This window comes from Protomyctophum bolini (genome assembly GCF_963924005.1).
Source record: "Protomyctophum bolini genome assembly, chromosome: 19".
In the NCBI taxonomy this organism is placed as follows: Eukaryota; Metazoa; Chordata; class Actinopteri; order Myctophiformes; family Myctophidae; genus Protomyctophum; species Protomyctophum bolini.
In genome coordinates, this window is record NC_137880.1 from 5,944,590 (window position 1) to 5,957,902 (window position 13,313).

The 13,313-nt window shown below is 43.3% G+C and overlaps 1 protein-coding gene across 1 annotated transcript in view; it reads right to left on the reverse strand.

Moving 5' to 3' along the window:
* Positions 1 to 1,445: 1,445 nt before the first annotated feature.
* The window catches only part of adgrg6 (adhesion G protein-coupled receptor G6), a gene marked incomplete at its 5' end in the record, with an annotated part of 194,307 nt that continues 182,439 nt past the window's right edge, over positions 1,446 to 13,313 (reverse strand). Inside the window, one exon of the mRNA XM_080791316.1 lies at positions 1,446 to 1,813. Within this exon, the coding sequence (XP_080647442.1) occupies positions 1,557 to 1,813 (257 nt within the window). The 3' untranslated portion in view covers positions 1,446 to 1,556. The remainder of the gene's footprint in view (positions 1,814 to 13,313) is intronic.

The following is a 13,313-nucleotide window of genomic DNA, read 5'->3' on the forward strand; positions in this document are numbered from 1 at the left end:
TTTTCCGTCACATTGTCTTTCCCCCCGTGAGAGACTTATAACAGTTCCATTGCATTGCTGTCATTGTTTTTCATTCACTTATACAAACGGCAGCTAACTGTGCATTGAGCTGTCCCCCCCCCCCCCCCCGAGGCTGTGGTCGCGGGACGCTGATGAGCATGCAGGGCTCACAGTAAATATGCGTGTCACACACACACACACACACACGCACACGCGATTATACCGGATTCGATACCCCTGCGTCGAGAAAAAAACCCCAAACAAAACAGGGGTTTCCGGGCGTGACGGGAACGAACCGATGCGTTCTAGAACTGCGGCATGGCGAGGTATGGAACCCTGCTCTCCAGCCAGCGTTTCCTATATTAGGAAAGGAAACGAGTGAGGACAGGAAAGACAAAGAAGATTAGGGTTACATTGGGAGATCGACATGGAACAGTCGAGGCCCATACCCGGGGGGGCCCGTGCGTGGCCGCCGCGACCTCGCGTCGACACTTTTCAGTCGGATTGCATCGTATACGTCATTTTTGCCGAGCGACGCGCGCGGCCGCAACGCGTCGAAGCATGCATGGCGTCACAGGGCGGGGGGGCTCACAGAAGACTGAGGAGAGTTCTATAGACAAATCCACAGAGGGGTGCCTCTGTGGGCAGCGGCCATTACCGAGGTGTAATCCATGGAGCAGGTGTTCGCGTATAGGCCAGGTGTGGCTATAATCAGTGCTGCTGTGCTTAATGGTATACACCTCAGTAATGGCCGCCGCACCCAGGCAACCCTCTGTTGGATTTGTCTTATAGGGTTTTCCCCAAAGTGGGCAGGGAGCTGGGTTCTGCAGAGCCGCCTGTTTCCAAACCTATAAGGGATTTCTTTAAAATCTCAAGAGAAAAAAAAAGTCAATAAAATACGTTTTCATTGTGATTAACAATAAATAGGAACTTCAAAGGACCCCCCGTCGCAAGTTGATGACGCCATGTCATAATGGAACGGAATGTTTGAAGTGAAAGAAAAAAAAACATTTAAAATGTAGTTTCATATTATCCTTGTTTTAGGTCAAGTATGATTGTTCATTGCTGGACAAAATGGCATCATCAACTCGCTACGACATATATATATAGTCCTGCAGGAGTACGAGATTAACTATATCGATAACGTATATTAAGGCATATACATCCTTTGCAAATAAACCCATGTTCCGTTCGTTCTATAATCCATTGTGTACTGCACACGGGAACCCCTTTTGGGGTTGTTGCTACTGTATGTACAGTATATAACATTTTGAGTGAGTGGAGGCTCCTGATCCTGCAATAAGGTTGCAATGGGAATCAGCTTGTATAGGTCTGCTATTTTTGAAAAATCTAAAGAACGACTGACATATAGAAACATAGCTTTTTCAGAAAACTGTTGTAGAAGACATTTTTTAGAATCTGATCTCAGGTCAGAATGGGTTAAACGTGGCCGGTACAGATCCGCGGGTGGGCCTGGGTGGGTGGGCCTGGGTGGGTCGGTACGGCGCCAGGGGACGAAACGCGGTGGCGGTTAGCGGTGGTGGTGGCGCAGCAACCTAGAACTTGGTGCTGTGGCTGAAGCTGTCGGACATGATGATGTTCTTGTAGAAGTTGTCGGAGCGCGTGGAGCAGTAGCCCTTGACCTTGTCGATCACCTCGCTGACCGGCAGGATGGAGGACGAGGGGGACGAGGAGGGGGACGAGGAGGAGGGAGGGTCCGCCTCGGACGAAGACGAGGAGGAGGTGGAGGAGGAGGAGACGCACTTGGAGGAGGAGGAGGAGGAGACGCCGGTCTGGTTGGAGTAGCCCTTGCCTGCGGAGAGAGAGGAAAAATAAGCACTCGCGTGTTTTTACCTATAAACCCATTTAGGGCCTGACGTCTTTCAGTTTTCTGAAATAGCCGTTTGTGTATCGGCGGTTGCTCAATATTCCATGTCAAAGATCACAAAATATGACATGTACGTAATTGCCCCCCCCTAATCTGAAAATATCTTGTTCCAGGGACCCCCCCGCCGTGAAGCAAAATTTGAGTTAAAAATGAGCTCAACAAACTCATGAGCTATGAGCTTGTTGTAGTTCTGCTATTTTTCAATGGCTAAAGTATAAAATAATGCTTCAAAAACACCAAAAGGGGTTCCTCCCGAACCAGAATGGGTTAACCCCATTTAGACCTGAACAAAAAAAAAATCTGGAAAAAACCTATGTTTCTAGCATATAGGTAGAAATGCAACCTATATGTGACTGCATGGAGTCTGTCTCATTTCTCTCCAAAAGCATGTGACTGATTACAGCTCACATTTCATATCACACACTAGCCCCCCCCTAAAAAAAAGAAAATCGATATTAATTTTAATAAATCGATACATATCGTCGGGATATAATATCGATATATATATATATATATCGATATACGATATATCGTTACATGCCTAGTTGGTAGCCCTTATAGCAATGATAGTATCAACTGACATACGAAGAACATATAATCAACAACAATTACGAATTGAAACGGCGCGAGTGCGTCGCCTTGGAGTATGCCAGCCAGCGTTTCTCCGCCAGGAGTAAGGACGGTCGCTGAGGTATTTGTATAATATTACAAATAAATCTATATTCTAACATTATAGACATTTTACGGCCTCCATCATTTTGTCGGTGCGGGATAAGAATTTCAAACATTTTGGCTCCGTCGGTCGACCGAATCAAAAGCCTTTGAGAAATCAACAAGGACTATAGTGCGAGGTCGGGGGTTGCATAGCTGCGATTCCTCACTAATCCTATACGTAAGCATATAGGATTTGGCTCAAAGTGGATCTACTGTACACACACGTCTAAAGCCGCTTTGATTGTTTCGGAGTTAGAGGCTCAACGGAGGGGATGAAGACGATTAAGGATGAGTTTGTTGTAAAGTTTTGCAGCAAATTGGCATTAACCCATTCTGAACGGGAACCCGTTTTGGTGTTAGCATTATGTTATGCTTTAGCTATTGAAAAATAGCAGACCTACAAGCTCATAGCGCGCCACCGAGTGGCGCGCTACGAGCTTGTAGGTCTGCTATTTTTGAAAAATCGAAGAACGACTGACATTTTTAGAATCTGATCTCAGGTCAGAATGGGTTAATCAGACCAGTGTGTGTCCAGTGGAAACCTCGTATGAATCTGATCTCAGGTCAGAATGGGTTAAGGAGATTCTATACCATCCATATAAAGTACAAGTAAATCCCTGGTATTATTATTATTATTATTATTATTATAATAATTATTGTTTAGTACGGTAAACAGTCCCAATGATGCCGTATAGGTATAATTTGGCGTCCCGCCATGTCATTCTCTCAGTACAACAAATAAAAGCTTTGTTTTCGCGCTGCTGCTGCATATCGCTAATTTGACACGGGCCTGGCGATAGTTTTCATAGATTACGAGGCTCGCCCCAACGCACACATACATGCGACGTGGCGTGACCTTTTCCGCTCTCCATAAGCACACAGAGACAAACTCCCGAGCCTCGAGTCGTGGTTCTTTTCTCAGATAACACTGCGCGTTCCCGGCCTCCACCTGGGTTGAAGGTATATACTCTGAAGTAAAAGTATACTCGGAGCAGCAGTGTCGATTTCGTCGACTAAAACTATATGACAAAGAAATATCCGTCGACTGCCGTTTTACACTGAGGAAAACTGAATAAGAACTAAATGACTGTTATTGACAATTTCGTCAACAAATAAAAACTAGACTAAAATGTTAGGAAGGGACAAGAGATCCAGTGAAAGACAAGTGATTTCACACTTGGTTTGCATGCTGAAAACAGCCGATCTACAAGCTCACAACGCGTCGCTCCGCGACACGTTGTGAGCTCGTAGATCGGGCTATTTTCAGCAGGTGTATACAATCGGCCATTACGACGGCATCAAGGCACCGCCAAAATACATCATTTTAGTCGACTATAAACCAACTTTAGATTCATCTATAGTCGACTATAAAATCCTATCATGTTAGTCGACTAAAACTAGACTTATACGCTGACACATTCCAGGCGACTTAAAGCTAAACGCAAAATGTTCAAGAAACTATAAAATCAAAATGTCTCTGTCAAAATCAACACTGAAAAAACTACAGTGTGTAACATGTCTGGCAAGCGCAGACATGTCTACATATACAGCCGGTCATGCTGGGCTCGGGGTATACATTGAATTTCGACCATCATCAGGCCAAGATAACTTTATACAAATGGTGCCATGTCATTAGTCAGAAGGTTCATTGTTCCGAAATGACTATCCCTATCTCTAAACCTAACCTAACCGCAAGCACGGGAGCAGTGCATGTTCGGACTAACGGGACTTCGGATCTATGGGCAGTTTCCATACAAATCGGGGTGTAACGTTGTATTTATTGGTCTCCGTCCGTTCTCGGGGATGCCAGCTTTTCCGGTTGGCTTTGGCTGTCATCTGTCATCAAGTCAGTTTCCTGAACAACATCCATCCCCCCCCTCCCAGCATTTGGTCGCAGTTGGGTTACAACCCTTGGGCCATTGCTGGTCCTTGGGAGGTGCGGGTGGAGTTGGTATGTTAGACCGCTCCCTCATCAGAGCCTTATACAGTGGGATCCTGTTCGTCTCCGCCTCAATCTCAAAATGACATTGATGGAAACCTATGGGTACCTATATAGACAGAGTTACGAAAAACTGTGTTCGCTTCATGGTGGCTTCGGTCCAATGGCGGATCTCCGACATAGACTTCTATTGAGCGTGGGGACGGACAACCAACTGGGACATGGGCAGCTTTAAGTATATTTTGATGCTGATACTTTTGCACTTTTACTCAAGTACATTTCCAATTCCGTACTTTTACTTGTAACGAAGTAGTTTGTAAATTGTAGTATCGGTACTTTCACCTAAGTAAGACAATTGAGTACTTTTCCCACCACCTTTATATAGGTTGCACACGACCTTTGACACGACCCCGATTCTAGGTTCGACACAGATTCTGACCTGAATGTCTCCCCTGAACTAACTAAGCAAGGCGTACGGCTCTGTTGTTATGCTCTCCGTTGCCAAGGTTCGACCCGCGGGATCAATACTGCATTCTGTGTGTAAAGTAAAAATCACACCTGTGTGAACCAAGTGGTGCAACTCCCCCCTCTCTCTCTCTCTCTCTCTCTCTCTCTCTCTCTCTATCTCTCTCATTAGAGACACAGCACTACCCCTCTCTCTGTTTCTGGCGCCCCCTACTGGTATAAATGAGTAACATACTCGTGCTCATAGACACAGGTACACAGGTACACGGACAAAGTGGTTACACCACTTAAAAATATATACAATCTGGTATACTTTAGTCAAAATGTCATTCATTATACTGTCCACTGCACTGTATGTTTTTGTTAGAATAACTCCCAGTGCTTTTACAGTATACAGGCCTCTGCCAATAGCAGGCCCCGGGGGTGGAACCGTGTGGCCTGATAAGGCATCAAAGCAACACACAGCTGTTATTCTTTTTCTTTTTACTTAAAATTTTTATCCCACGATTTTGTAACCCAGTTTTCTTTTCACCCAGTGCCAATTATCTAATGTAATCCTGGGCGCTACACTTCCTCTGCCAACCTGGGGGGGCAGCGGACTGACCTCATGCCTCCTTCTATGCATGAGGAGTCCAAGCTGCTTCTTTTCACCTGACAGAGGGGAATTTCCCCGGCCGGACGTAGCGCGTGGAAGGGACAAGTTATTCCCACCAGTTCCTTTCCCCTCCATCAGGCGCCCTGGCTGGCCAGGGGGAGGTAGTTTTAGAGACCAGGATTACGGCATGTTTTTGTGAGGGTATCTACCCTAGGGTACACGGGGAGAACATGCAAACTCCACACAGAAAGGCCCTATCGCCAACCCCCGCCTTGGGTATGGGCACTGATGACGCGGAGGAGGGAACACGCCGCCAGTGCCCACAGCGTCCCCAGCGGGAATCGAACCCAGGACCTTCTAACTGTGAGGCGACAGCACTACCAACTGTGCCACCGTGCCCCTCACAGCTGTTATTCTTTATACGTTGATCAAACGTATAATAATGCAGCGTGTCCATCGTTCATTCTGTGTGTTTATAGCAAACTTATCACTCCTGGTTAAACCCATTTTGACCTGGGAAACGATTCTGCCAAATGTCTTCTAAATCCTGACTGTTTTCTTGGAAAAATCTAGGTTTTTCTATATGTCAGTCGTTCTCAAAACACTTTCATGTCACTTTTCACGATTCTTCAAAAAACAGCAGACCTACAAGCTCGTCAAATGAATCAAAATGAATCAAAAGACCGGAAACGCAGGCTGGGAGCGTCGATTGGGCAACATTCAAAGTCATTTCCAGGCTGGGACGTTCTCTAGAACCGCCACAAAAGGCTCTGCTCATGGCTCTACCAGTGGGCCTAATGAGGCCAAGTGCCCTCACCTGTGCAAATTCCAGCCTCTGCCTCAGCCAATTGATTGCCATGGCAACCCCAAACCTGACAATTGATTACTTAACCAGTCTTCCCCTCTTCAGACACAGGCAGATACAGAGATCTCCATGTGGGACACAGACAGACAGACAGTTAAAACTTGTGCCATGACAAGTTCCCGGGTATTATTAGGTTCCCAAGCTGCATCGCACAGGTCTAGTCATTACAATGAGATCGGGTTGCAAAAGGGGTGAAGTGTCCCTTTAATGGTTGGATTTTATAGAATAACGAGACTATGATTGTATAAGCCAAAGCCGCCATACTGCAAAGCTGTTCGTATTAGCTTTATAGGTGGGGTTTTAAATAATATCTTTAAAACCCTGCGGGCTGGAATAACATATTTTCAAGTGGGAGTCGACGGCCAAATACATGATCATTTTGGTGATACTCGAAATACATGAAATAGTTTGAGAATCACTGACACAGAAACATTGATTTTTTTCAGAAAACCTTTAGGATTTAGAAGATTTTTTTAGAACTGGCTTCAGTCCTAAATGCAGGTTTAAAGTGCAGTACTTGAGTAAATACCTAGGTTACTTTCCCCCGCCAACCGTGAAAAGAATGCATGTGTTCTTTGTGAACAAAACATAGGCTATTTGCCAATAGTCGAAATGGAAACATAAATAAACCGGGTGGGTAGCATGACATGGGGGTATTAAATCCAATATCAGTTTAAAAGCCAGCTATGCACATCCCATGCCAATATCTCCATGCATCACTCTCTTGTCTTTCTGGGGTATCAAAATTTATGACATTATCCACTTTTCCTATCGTATTTGTTTCACTTATACAAACAGGATATTGAGAAGACAGCAAAGATTAAGAGGAGGATACAGTATAATTGAGGAATTACGGTGAATTTGATACATCTTTTCATGAATCGAAACGCTTTGCTTGGGGGGATTTTGTCAGCGCAGGAAATCCATGCACGGGGATCGATTTCATGGAGAGGGACACGCTTGCTCAATATCTGGATTCCTGGACGCGTGCGTGCGGGCGTGCGTGTGTGCGGGCGGGCGTGTGCGCGTGCGCGTGCGTGCTTGCCTATACTTGTGAGGACCATTCTCCTGGTCCTCACAACACGACAAATGGGTTCTTTCATTGTTGAAAATACATTTTTACAGACGTTATACATTTAGAAGCAGAAAAGGATTTTCTGGTTGCAGTTTGCGGGATCAGGATTAGTCATTTTTAAGAGGTTAGATTTAAAGGGTTGAAAGGAGAGATGAACACAATTTATACCTATAGTTTTGGCGCCGTCAAAATATAGCAGATCTACAAGCTAAAAATACAGTGATGAAATAAATAAATAAATAAATAAATAAATAAATAAATAAATAAATAAATAAATAAATAAATAAATAAATAATTAAATAAATCATCCTAAAATGCTGACAGTGTTCAGTAAAGGCCGTCGGGGATCGGGAGTCGAACCCTGCAGCGGGCACACCGCTGCCCAGAACTCGGACATACCAGCCCAAGGTTGCCTGGACCGCTGAGCCACGTACGGCCCCTGATAATAATTCTTTGGTGCACTGCTCCTCCTTGTGGATATAGGGGGGAGAGCTGTCTTACTGAGACAACATGTAGTCCAGGAAGGTAGTGAGACCAGTGTCCATGACATCAGAGACACTGGGCTCACTGCTACAATCTAAAATATCTAAAACCACAGATTACACACATAAAGACCCCCAGGAAAGTGTTCTAAAGCTCCTAAACGTCATTAACATGTATTTTTTTGCAAAAAGGGTGAAGTGTCCCTTTAAGAGTGCCGGCCTTAATGTTGGGAGATCGGGGGGTTCGATCCCCGGCTCATGGGTCATATATACCAAAGACTCTAAAATGTGGTACCCAATGTCTTCCCCATGCTTGGCACTCAGCAACCAATGGCAGGATAAGGGGTCAAGACTCTGTGACCGTGGCGGTATACTAAAGCAATAGGCCACAAGATTACCGTGGATTTTATACAATCCCCCGAAGCAAATATTTGAATTAAAAACGTTCGCTCTGAAGTAATATATATATATATATTCAAAGATTTGCAGTTTCTGTCTTAAAGAGTATAGGCTGAAGAAATAGCAAATTGTGGGTATGCTTCATGGGGACATGAGGACAACATCAAATAGACATTTTGGAGGCCATGCTTAAAGGACAACTTTATTTTTTTTCAACCAAGGCTCATGTTTTAGGTTGTTATTAGAGAAAGTAAAAAGATGAGTGTTCATTTTTCTTCATTTGCTGCTTTCTTTCGTTTTAGGGATTTTAGCCGTTTTTGACAGGGGGGGGGGGGCGGGGGCATTCGAGCATGGGGCTAAGTATGTATTTGTTTACAAAATATTATGGCGATTTATAAAAACACAATAATGAATAAAACATGTTCTAGACATCCTAATGATCACACAAAGACATGTATTACATTAGTTACTTTTTTATCAGGGTTAAAGGTCAACTTGTGTGAATTTCAGCCTCTGTATGGGGGGTATTTATATGCAAATGTCATGCCCCCCCCCCAAAGAAAAAAAGTAGACACAAGTAGCATGTGCTTGGATTCATATTTACAATTATTTTCAGATGTCAAACATGTTTAAGATGACGTAATGGTGATGGATGATGATGGCCATGGAAGGGGGACCTCATGGGCTCAAAGATAATTAGCCCATTCTGACCTGAGATCAGATTCATACGAGGTTTCCACTGGACACACACTGGTCTGATGAACCCATTCTGACCTGAGATCAGATTCTAAAAAATGTCAGTCGTTCTTCGACTTTTCAAAAAATAGCAGACCTACAGGCTCGTAGCGTGGCGCGCTATGAGCTTGTAGATCTGCTGTTTTCCAATAGCTAAAGCATAACATGATGCCAACACCAAAAATGGGTTCCCGTTCAGAATGGGTTAACTTCAAAAATTGCTCGTGTTAAATAGTACCAAATGTTGAAGTTGACTCGGGAAAACCCCCATGAGGTTTTTTTTTTACTGATCAGGGAACTCAGAAGAGATCAACTCGGGTGCCGGCGATGTCTTCTCGTAAATCTGTTTCTCATCAAAGCCGCAGCAGCAGGAGTTCTCCTCATGGTATAATCGCCTAAAGAATGATCGCTGACAAGGAAAATGTAGGCTATATTCTAGAATGTTTTGGAAAAAAATAAAGACATAAAAACCCTAACCCAAAAGGTGCCCAAAAATGTAGATCGTGATCTATACCGGTATATAGATCACATGACATGCCCGTAAAGAATATTTAATTTAAATATGATATTTCTTTTGGCATCTGCCACTTGAATTAAGTTGACTTGATTGATTGACTTGACATTAAAAAAAAGTGCCCGTCAGCTCAAACCCCAAAACGCAATACTTTGTTTTCAAGAGTGTTGCTGTGTGCACAAAATGTCGGTAAATTTACAAATTAAATAGAAAATAACTCCTATTCCATTTCTCCCCATTTTCCCATTCCAAGTGCATTTTGTCTTAAATGTAAATGCCAGCTCCACTACTATTCCAAAGCCATTTTCCCGCAATGGTATTATAATGTTTTCAGTGATAGTTATACAGATCTCGTTGAGGTGGTCATTTTGAAAGTATAGCTCTCATGTAAAAAAAAAGAGTGGGCCTATAATAACCCATATCAAAAAAGCTGAGGTATATATGGAACCCCTCCACCAAACAGAACCCTGGGGCAAAAAGAAAAAAACATACTGTATAACATACTGTATAATAATACAGTATTACCATAGTGTATTATATACCACACCGTCGTCAGCAAAGAGTCAAACGCCCTCCAAGCAAACACCCCCGCGGCGCAGAGAAAACAACACAGACGTTACTGCTTTGTGCTGACGGGCGGTTAACATTTTCCATGGGAAAATATATCATAATATGCACAATTGGAACTTTTCTCATGCCGTCATATATACACCATAGGCTAAAAAACACAAATGTATAGGCCTATAGTTACTATATTTCAACCCATTTTGACCTGAGATCTTCTATGTCAGTCGCCTGTATAGATCTGCTATTTTTTTGAAAAATTGTGAAAATATTTAATTCAGAAAAACTTTCAAGTCATGAGGCCTAAATGGGTTAAGCCGCCAACGAGTCATTACTTGGTCGCACGACGACGGTGTGGGCTACATCAAAAATAGCCGACCTACAGTACACTGTCGCGCATCATAAACGAGGCTTTTTTTTTCCTTTTTTTTACTGTATCCTGTCAGCACTCTGTTATTAAAACGTTACGCAGCAGGTTGCTCGGAGCCACAACACACGGACACGATGTCATGGAAGAATTGATGTGGCAGTTTGAAGAAGCTTGGTGATGCAATTAACCCATTCTGAACGGGAACCCTATGCATTTTGGTGTCAGCGTCATGTTATGCTTTAGCTATTGAAAAATAGCAGATCTACAAGCTCATACGAGCTTGTATAGGTCTGCTATTTTTGAAAAATCGAAGAACGACTGACATTTTTTTTTAGAATCTGATCTCAGGTCAGAATGGGTTAATCAGACCCAGTGTGTGTCCACAGTGGAAACCTCGTATGAATCTGATCTCAGGTCAGAATGGGTTAAGGGAGGGGGATTTAGTACAGGAATGTGCATGGCTTTCCCTGTGGGGCAGCAAACGTTTCCAACGGGGAGGGTGAAGATGAAAGGGAAGGGGAATAAAAAATTAAAACAAAGTGACGGGATAAGAAGAGAATAGGAACTCGCTAAGCCATGGGATTTCACCCCCTTCCAGCATGGGTTGATGGGGGAAAAAGTACTCAAATGTTTTTACTCAAGTAAAAGTAATAAATGCCGCAATGTCCGGAATGTCTCATTTCAAAGTTTTTCAAATGTATACAGATGTTTTGAAACAAGGCTCACAATGCGTCGCGAGATTGGCTATTTAAAAAATGGCCGAACAGAGTTCAAAACAACTGTAATGCTGGGTGCGCTCATGCACTCCCTCTGCCAACCTGGGGAGAGCAACGGACTGACCTCATGCTTCCTTCTATATGCTTCTTTTCACCTGACAGGGCGGGGAGTTTCCCCGGTTGGACGTATATAGCGCATGGAAGGAACACGTTATTCCGACCAGTTCCTTTAGTACAGTAAGCCTGGTCAGGCTTACTGTATGTTTTATACAGTATACCTACCCTATAGGCCTATAGGGGGCACAGGGAGAACATGCAAACATGCATATTCTTATTTATCTTATAACAACACTAGAGTACTTTTTTTTCTTCTTTTTTTGCCGGGGAATCATTCATAGTAAAGGCGCAGACGAAGCCCCGCCTTCCATTACCCGGTGTTTTAAACATTATATGTTATAATTTAGCTATTGAAAAATTGCAGATCTACAGGCTCATAGCGCGCCACCGAGTGGCGTGCTAAGAGCTTGTACTGTATAGGTCTGCTATTTTTATGAAAAATCGTTAAAATGTGCCTCAAATCTTTCAGAAAATTGTCATGATTTAGAAGATTTTATTTTTCTTTTTAAATTTCGACGTCAGGTCTAAATGGGTTAAACGGACGGAGTCACGACTCCTTTCATCTTCCACGATTAACTTTTTGCCTTATACTTATTAGTCTTATACCGATTAACTGATTGTTATACTTCTCCTGCAGGCTCAGAGGAAAGCGTCTCACTCCCATTTTGGTGGAGTTTCCCCCGTGCAAAATGTCAAATTATATATTTTTTTTCTTTCATCTCGGCGCCATAAGCACTTGTGTTTCACAACACCCACAAACACATGGATCACAGAAGGGGACTCGTTTTTTCTGCTACGGTCTTCGCGTGCAGGGCTATACGGAGATTTGCTATTGCTATGTTTTGTGTCTTTGATTAGTTTTTTTTATCGTATTACTGCTGTAACGTGCAGAGAGAGAGAGAGAGGGAGACCCCCTGGGGGTGATTTTGTACTATAAATAAAAAAAATAAACTGAAAACTGAAACTGGAGACAGACTTTTGTTGTGTGTTATTTCCGGGCGGAGAGCTCATGGTATTCTTTTCAGGAACGGAGATAAAGCGGAGAACCGTTTAACCCATTCTGACCTGAGATCAGATTCATACGAGGTTTCCACTGGGACACACACTGGTCTGATGAACCCATTCTGACCTGAGATCAGATTTTAAAAAATGTCAGTCGTTCTTCGATTTTTCAAAAATAGCAGACCTACAAGCTCGTAGCGCGCCACTCGGTGGCGCGCTATGAGCTTGTAGATCTGCTATTTTTCAATAGCTAAAGCATGACATGATGCTAACACCAAAATGGGTGCCAGGTCAGAATGGGTTAAGTGAAAAGTCAGGACAGTAATAAGCCTTCGTATAACAGGAGGTTGAAAGTATATAGTTAACCCATTTAGGCCTGACATCAAATTAAAAAAAATGTCTTCTAAATCCCTCCAGTTTTCAGAAATACCTATGTTTCTGTATCAGTGGTGGTGCTCAATATTTCATGTCAAGGACACCCAAAGATTATTATGTAATTTGCCTCTCTGACCCCCCCCCATCTGAAAATATGTTGCTCCAGGGACCTCCCCAGAAGTAAAAGATTTTTAGTTAAAAAATATATATTCCAAATCTGCGCCACACAATAGCAGTCCTACAAGCTCGTAGCGCACGCGCCACTCTTTTCTTAAAAATCCTTCCACGATATTTGTAACGCATTTATTTATTTATTCGTTTTCACCAAGTGTCAATTGTCTAAATGTAAAATCCCGGGTGCCAACTTGGGGAGAGCACAAAACGGACTGACGGACTGACACACTGCGCCACACACACACACACACACACACACACACACACACACACACACACACACACACCCAGGCTGATTCTGGACGCAGTAATTCAATCACGTCG